Raw genomic sequence first — 12328 nt, forward strand, 5'->3', positions numbered from 1 at the left:
CACGTCACCCCCCCAGAATAAGTGCAGGCGGCCACGTCACCCTCTCCCCAAAAACAAGCACAGGCGGCCAAATCACCCCCCAGAACAAGAAGAGGCGGCCACGTCACCCCCCAGAACAAGCGCAGGCGGCCACGTCACCCCCCAGAACAAGCACAGGCGGCCACGTCACCCCCCCAGAATAAGTGCAGGCGGCCACGTCACCCTCTCCCCAAAACAAGCACAGGCGGCCAAATCACCCCCCAGAACAAGCGCAGGCGGCCGCAGCACTGCCCCCAGAACAAGCGCAGGCGGCCGCAGCACTGCCCCCAGAACAAGCGCAGGCGGCCGCAGCACTGCCCCCAGAACAAGCGCAGGTGGCCGCAGCACTGCCCCAGAATAAGCGCAGGCGGCCACGTCACCCTCTCCCCAAAACAAGTACAGGCGGCCAAATCACCCCCCAGAACAAGAAGAGGCGGCCACGTCACCCCCCCAAAACAAACACAGGCGGCCACGTCACCCCCCCAAAACAAACACAGGCGGCCACGTCACCCCCCCAAAACAAACACAGGCGGCCACGTCACCCCCCCAAAACAAACACAGGCGGCCACGTCACCCCCCCAAAACAAGCACAGGCGGCCACGTCACCCCCCAGAACAAGCACAGGCGGCCACGTCACCCCCCCAGAATAAGTGCAGGCGGCCACGTCACCCTCTCCCCAAAAACAAGCACAGGCGGCCAAATCACCCCCCAGAACAAGAAGAGGCGGCCACGTCACCCCCCAGAACAAGCGCAGGCGGCCACGTCACCCACCAGAACAAGCACAGGCGGCCACGTCACCCCCCCAGAATAAGTGCAGGCGGCCACGTCACCCTCTCCCCAAAACAAGCACAGGCGGCCAAATCACCCCCCAGAACAAGCGCAGGCGACCACGTCAACCCCCAGAACAAGCGCAGGCGACCACTTCACCCCCCAGAACAAGCGCAGGCGACCACTTCACCCCCCAGAACAAGCGCAGGCGACCACTTCACCCCCCAGAACAAGCGCAGGCGACCACGTCACCCCCCAGAACAAGCGCAGGCGACCACTTCACCCCCCAGAACAAGCGCAGGCGACCACGTCACCCCCCAGAACAAGCGCAGGCGACCACGTCATCCCCCAGAACAAGCGCAGGCGACCACGTCACCCCCCAGAACAAGCGCAGGTGACCACATCACCCCCCAGAACAAGCGCAGGCAGCCCATGTCACCCCCCCCAGAATAAGTGCAGGCGACCACGTCACCCCCCAGAACAAGTGCAGGCGACCACGTCACCCCCCAGAACAAGTGCAGGCGACCACGTCACCCCACCGGAACAAGTGCAGGCGACCACGTCACCCCCCAGAACAAGTGCAGGCGACCACGTCACCCCCCAGAACAAACGCAGGTGGTCCATGTCACCCCCAGAACAAGCGCAGGCGGCCATAATTGGCCACCCCAGAACAAGCAGCTACAGAGCCCCCATAATGAATGCATCATGCCACAGTTGCCCCATAACATAGTCCCAGCAGCCTGACCTCAGCCGTCCCTGCTGGCCTCACTCACTGTTCCGGGCTGCGGCCCTCTGGGCTCTGCTCTCCATACACCTCTGCTCCCGTCTCCTTCACCCCCCACTCCCCCGGTATCTGTCTGTCGGTCCCCGATGGTTGTTGTCATGACAACACAGATCACCGACGCCTGTGATTGGATAGATACTGACACCAGGAACCAGTTCAGCTGCCATTTTTAATTATGGAAACTATGAAAAGCATAGTCACGTTTCAACAGACACTTTTATTCATTTTCATTCTACACTCAGCAAATGAAGTATGACCCAACTTCCGATATTTAACTACCTATTTTCAAAAGTGAAAAGTGACGTTTTCATGTTTTTAGACCGAAGGAACCTCGGCGGCCATTTTTGAAAAGGTCAAACGTCATCAGAGCGACGAGAAAATAAATCCCGCCCTCAACATGAAATCATTGGTCGGACAAACGCATTGTACTATGAGTGGGCGTGGTCTTCTTTTAACACGCCCCCTTCTTTTAGCCATTGGTCCCGGAAGTGTCTGCCGTTGTCAGGACAACATGATCGTCTACCCCTGTGATTGGATAAGCTCGGGAAATAGAAAAGACGCCATGTTTAATGAGGGTAAACAAATGAACGTCTGTGTAGTCCTCCTCATTATATCCTGCAAAGAGGTAAAGCGGACGTGAGGGATTACTAAGCTTTACCATGCCTGTAATAAGATATGAAATCACTGAGGGGATATTGTAGGGAGAGGGACTCAGCGGCCATTTTTGAAAAGGGCAAAACGACGTCGGAATGTAAGCTGCAGTGATTGGGTGGAGTTAAGATGATTTCACAGCTCCCATTGGCTGCCAGTCCCGGAAGTTTTCCAGAACAGTTGTGAGTCAGCTGGTTGTCACCTGCTCCGCTGCTGTCACCCGCGGCGTCCGGGAACTTGTCTCCCTCCAGGCCACGCCCCTCTCCGGGTGTCTGCGCGAGCCATGGACGAGACCAGCCCGCTGGTGTCCCCGGCGCGGGAGCAGCCGACCCCGGCGGCCGCGGCTCAGCTCAGCCCCGCCGCTCGCCCTCACATCGTCCCGGGGGTGGTAGTCCGTGTCCCGCAGTGTGTCCCGGCCCCTTCCCCGCCGGGGTCCCCCACAGAGCGGGAGCGGCAGCCGCTGCTGGAGCGCTCCCACCGCCGGGACAAGAACTGCTTCCCCGAAGACCCGGAGTTCCGGGAGGTGGTGAGGCGGGCGGAGCGGGCGATCGGCGGCGGCATCTTCCCGGAGCGGATCTACCAGGGTTCCAGCGGCAGCTACTTCGTAAAAGACGAGCAAGAGGTGAGCGGCGGCAACAGATCACAGCAGCGGGGATTCAGCAGCGTCCTCCACCTCAGGAGCAGGGAGTCTCCCGTCACTGGCAGCAAGCAGAGGCAGAGCGAAGCCATCAGTGAGCAAGCAGAGGCAGAGCCATCAGTGGGCAAACAGAGGCAGAGCGAAGCCATCAGTGGGCAAGCAGAGGCAGAGCGGAGCCATCAGTGGGCAAACAGAGGCAGAGCGAAGCCATCAGTGGGCAAGCAGAGGCAGAGCGGAGCCATCAGTGGGCAAGCAGAGGCAGAGCGGAGCCATCAGTGGGCAAGCAGAGGCAGAGCGGAGCCATCAGTGGGCAAGCAGAGGCAGAGCGGAGCCATCAGTGGGCAAGCAGAGGCAGAGCGGAGCCATCAGTGGGCAAGCAGAGGCAGAGCGGAGCCATCAGTGGGCAAGCAGAGGCAGAGCGGAGCCATCAGTGGGCAAGCAGAGGCAGAGCGGAGCCATCAGTGGGCAAGCAGAGGCAGAGCGGAGCCATCAGTGGGCAAGCAGAGGCAGAGCGGAGCCATCAGTGGGCAAGCAGAGGCAGAGCGGAGCCATCAGTGGGCAAGCAGAGGCAGAGCGGAGCCATCAGTGGGCAAGCAGAGGCAGAGCGGAGCCATCAGTGGGCAAGCAGAGGCAGAGCGGAGCCATCAGTGGGCAAGCAGAGGCAGAGCGGAGCCATCAGTGGGCAAGCAGAGGCAGAGCGGAGCCATCAGTGGGCAAGCAGAGGCAGAGCGGAGCCATCAGTGGGCAAGCAGAGGCAGAGCGGAGCCATCAGTGGGCAAGCAGAGGCAGAGCGGAGCCATCAGTGGGCAAGCAGAGGCAGAGCGGAGCCATCAGTGGGCAAGCAGAGGCAGAGCGGAGCCATCAGTGGGCAAGCAGAGGCAGAGCGAAGCCATCAGTGGGCAAGCAGAGGCAGAGCAGAGCCATCAGTGGGCAAGCAGAGCCGAGCCATCAGTGGGCAAGCAGAGGCAGAGCCGAGCCATCAGTGGGCAGGCAGATCAGAGCCATCAGTGGGCAGGCAGAGCAGAGTCATCAGTGGGCAGGCAGAGCAGAGTCATCAGTGGGCAGGCAGAGCAGAGTCATCAGTGGGCGGGGGGAGGGGAGGGGAGAGAGAACCCAGAACTGCTTATTATAGACTGCCCCTTTAAGGACATTGTCTCCTCACTGCCTGCTGTGTCTGGTGACCTGAAGTCACACGGGTGCCCTGTGACCCATCATCTGGGATTGTGCGGAACGGATATTAATTGGGTTCCTCCCTGCAGCTTTTGGGTTCCCCTTTATATGAGGCTGCTCAATAGGGATCCTGATTAATTGGTTACATGGTGAGTGCCCGCACACATACTTAGTTCCCCTGTAGCTGGCGGCACAGAGGCCCCTTGGTTCCCCTTTATACAAGGCTGCTCAGTAGGGATCCTGACTAATTGGCTACACGCTAGATGTCCGCCCGCACACATACTCTTAGGTTCCCCTCGTTTGGCGGTGGCCCCTGAGCTCCCCTCGTTTGGCGGTGGCGCAGATGGCCCCTGAGCTTTCCTCGTTTGTCGGGGCGCGGACGCCCCCTGAGCTCCCCTCGTTTGGCGGTGGCCCCTGAGCTCCCCTCGTTTGGCGGCTGTGCACATGGCCCCTGAGCTTTCCTCGTTTGGCAGTGGCGCGGATGGCCCCTGAGCTCCCCTCGTTTGGCGGTGGCGCAGATGGCCCCTGAGCTCCCCTCGTTTGTCGGGGCGCGGAGGCCCCAAGTTCACCTTTTAGATGGCAGGTACTTGGTTACACTTTAGTTGGCATCATGTGGTGCTCCTAGACCCCCTTTAGATGGTGGCATAGATTGCTACAATCCCCTTTAGCTGCACAGTGCTGATCTGGATGCCCCATGGTGCACAGCTCCTGGCCCCCCATGTAAGCTGTGGGCAGCCCAGAGTCTTGGATTCTCCTTTAGTCGGCATCATCCAGGGGCCCTTTAAGTGACAGGGTATATCGGCCCCCAGTTTCCCTGTAGCTGGTGGTACACAGGGTTTATAGGTCACCTGTAACTAGGGGCACACAAGGTTTTTGCTTCCGTGTCAGTTTGTGGTCACAGGGTGACGGGTTCCCCTTTAGCTGCCTTGTCGCTAAGCACCAATTAGTGCTTTTCCTTTATATGTGACACACATTACTGGATCGGTTGCACTTCGACTATCTATGGAGGAAGAAGGGAGCAACGGCTTCCGGCCAATATGATGACCAATACTACTAATGATGGTTGGTGGCCATGTAGGTTTTGCATTGAGGCCCATGCACAGCCTGCACGTCATGTTTGGTGCATGTCTGTGGACACTTAGTTCATTCCAGCTTCTTTGGTCTTTCTTGTGGACCCTTGTCTCGCTCTATACTTGTCATGATGCCTTCAACAGTGCGTCTGAGCTTCTTGTACAGATCTGTGGGCAGATGGTCGTGCCGGATAGCGACTGGTGAATTCCGATGATGGTTTCTTTTGATCAGCAATCCCCAGTCAAATAGTACTGGAAAATCCTAGAACTGGGACAATTGCTGTTTTTCGGCAGGGGATCAATGTGAAACTGCTGGAGAAAGCAGGGTGCAGTTGTCCAAATGTCCCTGAGAGAATGAATGTTGCAGTGGTTGCCTGTGCACATTGTCACTACCAGTGCTAATGTGATTGACCGTACCCTGTCCTGGTGATTGGTGGGCCACTGAGCCGTTGGACCCCAACATTGTAAGAGTTATCAGTTATCCTGTGGAGCTATGAACTTGCATAGATTTATGCTAAAAATTAGGGCCTCAATAACGAAAGGGAAGGGACACAAATGTGAGTAAGAACATCTGTATGTGCTACTTGGGTCAACCGGAAATGAACCAGGTGCTACTTTTCCAGCGTGAGGGGTTGGGTCATAGGAGGTGGCAGATCCTTTGTCCATCCATTGCGTCACCTCGTTGCAATGCACTTGAGATGAGTGTCCGCAGTAAGTGCGGAGACAGTCTCGTAATATTTGACATTCCCTGGATTCTTGCACACACCTTCTTCATGTTTGCTCCCCGTCTGTCATTAAAGGATCCGTCACTCCAATGCCTCATTCTGAATTATTCATCACTGTGAATGAAGTAGGACAGAGGGAACGTAAGGACTCCGACTTTCCATAGACAGAATGGTGCATGCTCCCCAGGTCTCCGCTGATCCACACCTGTCTATCGTGTGGTCCCCTGGTCTCGGGTCAGATGAACAGTCCCCTATGTGGCTACAGATGACCTCGAGGAGGGGAGATGGGTGCAAAAAGGTTGTGACTTCCCTTTCTATTCCATTTTTTCATGTCCAGGTGCCAGGCCACCAGAGGATCCACTCATCGTTTATAGGAGTGCTTAAGGCCGGTTTCACACATCCGGCTTTTCGCCGGTTTGCCGGATCCAGCGCTCTCCCGTACAGACAATACACTACAGTGACAGCGCTGTAACTTCCGGGTCACATGCGCCGGTCACATGACAGCACGTGACCGGCGCTTGTTGCGCTGTCACTGTACTGTAGTCACTGTATGGGAGAGCGCCGGATCCGGCAAACCGGCAAAAAGCCGGATGTGTGAAACCGGCCTAACCCCACTCCTCGACAGGGATCCCTTCTTTCCAGAAGAAGATAGATCTTGCTTATAATGATCACATTAGTGGGAGTCATGACATGATAGAGAAGAGCCAAAATGATTTACGGACCTTGGTGGGCTATGTGAACAACCTTAGCTGGCACCGGAGTGTCCTCATCCAGAGCACCTCCTATGATTACTAGGTACCCATGTCATGACATGCGTTGCGTTGTGAAGTCATGACGTCACGGGAGGCACCCAGGATGGTGGGCTGAGGACGTTCACAACATCCTGATCCAAAGTGGATGCCGGACCGGCTTAATGAGAATCTTTTTTTTTTTTTTTTTTTTTTTTTTTTTTTTTTCTTTCTGATCGCTAATATTTAAGCATCTTGAAGTCTGACTATAGGTCCAATCTTACATCCACAGAGGGGAAATTGATGGGTGATCTGTATGATTGGATCTCTAAGTAGGCAGATTCCCTTCCTCCATAATACACATGTTTTGTGGGGGAGTGTGTATTGAGCGCCTGTCATGTTCACTTGGAAGTATATATAAGCTCAAATGACCGATATTAATCAAGGGTCGTCAGCCCTTTTGATAAAAACTCTTGCAAAAGTATGTGATAGCCCCCAACTGGTGAAGGTTGGACAACCCAATTCATACCATGCTGGTCTAGAAGACCCTTAGATTACCTTATATGATTACCTTCTTGTGACCATCTACTACCAGCTCACTGTGAGGTCCTGAACCGGCTTAGATTAAGGCCTTAGGGTAAAATCCTGCCTTCCCCTTAGATTGTCTTAGAGGGTGGGTCTACTCTCAGCTCCTTAGGTGAAATCTTTAAGAGAAGGTCTGCCAGCTCCTTAGCTGTAAGCCTTCTAACCAGGTTCTCAGATCCAACTTTTCTTGAAGGCCCTTAGCTAAAGATCTGCACCAAGTGAAGGTCTGCCAGCACCAGGTTCTGCTATCAGAAATTTTCTTGAAGGCCCTTAGCTGAACTGCATCAAGTAAAGGTCTTCCGGACTCTCATTCCCTTTAGTGACAATTTCCCAAAACTATTGTTGATGGTCCTTAATTCTGCCATCTCCTCAGTAACAGAGGGGATATTTGAGGGAGGGTGTCTGGTTTCCAGCCAGTCTTCATATAGAGATCTTCTATACGGTATATTTCCTCTGCTGAGGTCTTCCAGTAGATTGTTGGTGGACGTGCTGATGTTTTCAGGATCTGACTCCATTAGTCCTGGTGTCTTTGGGCAGCTCGGGTATATATTTTCTGATATTTTACCTTTTGTATATGGAGCTGCGGAGCCGTTTTGTTTTCTCTGTGCCCTGTAACAGGAGCAGCCCCGCGACCTTCCCTTGCTATCTCACTTTCGTGTCTTCAGGTTGCGGAGTGAAAGTGTCGAGTGTCTCGGCTTTCTATCGCCGGCTTTCTCACCTTACCGGTGCTCCTGTTTCGCCTCTCCGCACTTATCTGCCCGTGTAATGTTGTTGACTGTTTGTGTTGTCGCATTATCGGTGTTCTGGATCTGCGGAGCTTCTATTTTCGTTCCTTTTTATCCGGCCGTTTGGTCGCTGGTTATTGATTTTGGATTGGCGCCTATCGCCTCTGTCGGAATCGATCCCCCGCTATCTACAGCTCTTATTTAGAATAACAAAACAGCCGTTCATGTTTAAGTAAAGGGGCCTGTGAATTTGGAAGCGGAGCCGGCTGTCTTCTGGTGCCAGGTATATGGGGTAGATTTCATACCACGTTCTTTCCATTTATTCCGTCTCTAATTTTGAGATCACCAAGTGACAATTAACCCTCTGTTGTGTGTCAGTAGGGTCCACTACCATTATGGAGAACATAACCCTTTTATGACCATTCGATTTGCAATAAAGTTAATTCTAAGACTACAGGAATATGTCCACCTTTTGGATTAGACCCCTTAATCTCCAGGAGCCATTTTCCAGGCGATCGGCACTTGAGTCTTGGATGACCACATCCTACCGAATTGAGGGCGGGAGGGGATAAGTATTGTGCCTATAGGAAAATAGTATCTCGGATTAAGACTGCAGAAAGGTGTAGCTTTCTAAATTGCCCGAGAGGGACGGTGGTGGATTTATAAAAGGGAAGGTCCTACACCCTCTCATCCAGGACACCTGTGTGAGCTTTTCTGACCTCCCATCCTTCATCCAGAGTCCTTAATATGAAGTTGGCCCCTCTGCAGATCTAACAACTCCCGCTCTTCTGGGAAGATTTCTACAAGATCTTGGAGGCGTTTGTGGGGATTTTTGCCATTTCATCCAGAAGAGTATTTGTAAGATGGCACTAATGTTGGAGGAGAGGTTAGGCTTACAATCACCGGTCTAGTTGTTGGATGGGGCTGAGGTCCGAGCTCTTTGTGGCCAGTCAGGTTCTTCCACCAAACTCCCCCCTCCATATCTTTATGGACCTTGTGCATCGGGCACAGAAAAGGGTCTTCCCCCAAACTGTTCTCACAAAGTTGGAAGTTACAGTTGTCCATAATGTCTTGTGCTAAAGCGTAAAGATTTCCCATTACTGGAATAAAAACGCCGAGGCCGCCCCCTGATAACAGCCCGGAGCATTATCCTCCTCCACCAAACTGTACAACGGCAACACCAACAACAAGGGTCACCTTTTCCATTCACCAAACCCAGACTCCTCATCAGACACTGATAGAGAAGTGTGATCCATCACTGCACAGAACACGTCTCCTCCACTGTCCAGTGGTGACTGCTTTATACCACTCCACCCGATGCTCGGCATTGTGCTTGGCGAGGCGTGGCTCGGCATTGTGCTTGGCGAGGCGCGGCTCGGCATTGTGCTTGGCGAGGCGCGGCTCGGCATTGTGCTTGGCGAGGCGCGGCTCGGCATTGTGCTTGGCGAGGCGCGGCTCGGCATTGTGCTTGGCGAGGCTCGGCATTGTGCTTGGCGAGGCGCGGCTCGGCATTGTGCTTGGCGAGGCGCGGCTCGGCATTGTGCTTGGCGAGGCTCGGCATTGTGCTTGGCGAGGCTCGGCATTGTGCTTGGCGACGCTCGGCATTGTGCTTGGCGACGCTCGGCATTGTGCTTGGCGACGCTCGGCATTGTGCTTGGCGACGCGCGGCTGCTGCAGCTGCTCGGCCATGAAGCCCCCGACAGGTGCAGTGTTTGTGCTGATGTTACCAGAGGAGGTCTGGACTCTGCAGTTATGGGGTCAGTAGAGTGATGGTGACTTTTTTTGTCCTCTGCTCCTCAGCACTCGCCCACCACTCTGTAACATTACAGGGTCTTCACTTCCTGGCTGAGTTGCTGCGGTTCCTTCCATTTCTCAATAATATCACTCACAGGAGATGGTGGAAGATTCAGGAGGAAGAAATGTCATAAACTTGTTGTCCCGGTGGCTCCTATTACAGGACGCACTGGTATCAGTGAGCTCCGCACCACCGGCCTTTAGGTCACTTGTTGGTAAAAGCAGATGGCATAGGGTTCTGGAGGTTATACATCAGGGCTGGGGGCCGGAGGTCATACATTGGGGGTGATGGGCCCAGACGTTATACCTTGGGGTGACAAACACTGTGTGCCCCGGTATGTTTGTCCATATAGTGTATTATATCTGCACTATGTTGTCTCCTATCCTCCCAGCAAGGACCAGTAATTGTCCCGCTGACTAACCACGGGTCCGCCAGCCCATACTTCAGCTGTGAGTCTCGTGCTGCCTCCGTGCAGTCATTTTCTTGCACAATAAGGAGCTTGTTTTTGTGGTTTGTTTTTAGATTTTATTTTTTTTTTCCTTTTTGTGAAAATTTTGAAAATTAACTCCTGTGTTACAGGTTGAGCGTCTTGGGTAATAATGACTTTCATCAAACGTTCCAACTTTTACCCCAGGAAAGCGGCGATCATTGAAGAATGGATCCTTTGTGGATGATTTTCAGAGCTTTCCCTATAATTCTCCAGCTTATCCCGATGTTGTGAATAGGAATGTTGTACCTTGTGTTTTCTATGTGGTTTTCGGCACATGCCTCGGAGGCTTATGAGAAATCTCAGTGTTTAGCGCTTACTACAAAGGTGTTCATTGTGTACAGTGTGTCCACCCATGTCCTGTCCACCGCCATTAACTTGAGAACATAGAAGTGGTGCCTAGGTATAGTAAAGTAGCCATGCGCTACGCAATGAAACCACCTATAGCGCCACCTGGTGGAAAACAACGGAGTTAGCATTTTTATCTCGAAAACGGAACAAGATAGAGAAAAAAAGTGAATTTAAAAAATGCAGGGCATCATCAATTCAATACGACTTGACACTTTGCATACAGAAATGCTATGATATGAAACCCATGACCCACCCCCCCCTCCCCCCCCAAAACATTGAATGCTGGTCACGCATTTGGCGCTCATTTAACTTTGGTCACAGTGGCACCCGTCAGCTGCAATGCACATCTGGACTCTGCACAGCATACTGTATCTTGCTGCACGCTGTGCAATATGGTAGGGGACACGTTTGCACAAGCATCTGTGATACGTCATCGTAGGTCCTGCAATGTTGGTGGAGGGGTCGCATACACCTGCTGTTTGATGTGACCTCACAGAAAGAAGTCCAATGGGGTCAGGTCAGGTGAGCGTGGAGGCCAATCCACACAGCCACCATACCCAATGACTTGTAGGAAGGTCTCCATGAGGTATCGCTTCACGTCCGCAGCCTTGTGAGTTTTACACGTTCTTATCATAGCATTTCTGTATGCAAGGTGTCGATTCGTATTGAATTGATGAGGCCCTACAACTTTGTAATTCACTTTTTTTCTCTATCTCGTTCCATTTTCGAGATAAAAATACTATCTCCGTTGTTTTCCACCAGGTGGCGCTATAGGTAGTTTCATTGCGTAGCGCATGGATACTTTACTATACCTAGACACCACTTCTATGCCTATAGCTGCCGCCATTCTCAAGTTAATGGACAGGATATGGGTGTACACACTGTATAGTAGGGTGATGATACGTACGGGAATGGACAGAGCTCAGTCTACATGCCGTATATGTGTAAAAGCCCCAAACTCCCGACCTCCCATCCGGACTGTATTCCCACCCCTCGTGTCTCCATCATCCAATCCTCTTAGATTGTAAGCTCTTTTGCACAGGGCGGTATCTGCCCCTCATTTGCGTTTTCTCCTCTTCTTTTTTTTTTTGTAGACTGTAAATATATTTTCTTTATCGTTCCTATGGGAGACCCAGACCATGGGTGTATAGCTACTGCCTCCGGAGGACACACAAAGTTACTACACTCAAAACGTGTAGCTCCTCCCTCCTAGCATATACACCCCCTGCTAGCCAGACCTAGCCAGTTTCATGCTTTGTGTCAGGAGGATCACACCCACACATGCATCCTTTTTTGATTTTTCATTTTTTCTAAAGATTTGGAAGAAAAGCGGGTCCACTGGACTCCCGGCATGTCCCTTCACACCCCCCTGGCGGGGTGCTGTTAAGGTTGACTTCAGGGCAGAAATCCCTTCATGCCGCGCTCCTTCACCATCCCTTAGGGGCTCTGGCTTGAAGTTAGAGCCAACACGGTTCTCACTGCTTTGCAGGAGACCGGCCTCCATCCGCAGCCCTTTGGCAGGACCCTGCTGGACGGAGCACTGGACCCCCACCCCACCCAGGGACTGGACCCTGCGTCTCAAAGCTAAGTATAGAGACGTTATTTAAGGGTCCTTCTGCAATGTGGGGCACTTTTATTGGTGGGACAGTGATTTTCTTTGATAACGCTGCTTTTTAATGTGTTTCCGGCTGGTTCCACAGTTTTTACTGAGAACCGCGCCGATGATGCCTGATTGTCGGCCGCGTGCATAACTCTAGGCCCCGGCTTCAGCCGCGGCCTAGTTTCGTTTTGTTCCCCTGCATGTCAGTCATGCAGGGGGACACTGCAGCGCCGC

At 53.2% G+C, this 12328-nt stretch overlaps 2 protein-coding genes across 3 annotated transcripts in view; one reads left to right on the plus strand and one right to left on the minus strand.

Moving 5' to 3' along the window:
* MORN4 (MORN repeat containing 4) overlaps positions 1 to 1672 on the minus strand; it is a 31178-nt gene extending 29506 nt beyond the window's left edge. The window contains exon 1 of one of the 2 annotated variants that reach the window (XM_075348393.1): positions 1532 to 1672. The gene's annotated coding sequence lies outside the window, so the exon portion shown is untranslated. The remainder of the gene's footprint in view (positions 1 to 1531) is intronic. The other variant, XM_075348392.1, reaches the window with a different exon arrangement.
* A 696-nt stretch (positions 1673 to 2368) lies between these two features.
* Positions 2369 to 12328, plus strand: part of PI4K2A (phosphatidylinositol 4-kinase type 2 alpha) — a 41022-nt gene continuing 31062 nt past the window's right edge. Inside the window, exon 1 of the mRNA XM_075348395.1 lies at positions 2369 to 2843. Coding sequence (XP_075204510.1) covers positions 2505 to 2843 — 339 coding nt within the window. The 5' untranslated portion in view covers positions 2369 to 2504. The remainder of the gene's footprint in view (positions 2844 to 12328) is intronic.

Source organism: Anomaloglossus baeobatrachus, chromosome 5 (genome assembly GCF_048569485.1).
Source record: "Anomaloglossus baeobatrachus isolate aAnoBae1 chromosome 5, aAnoBae1.hap1, whole genome shotgun sequence".
NCBI lineage: Eukaryota > Metazoa > Chordata > Amphibia > Anura > Aromobatidae > Anomaloglossus > Anomaloglossus baeobatrachus.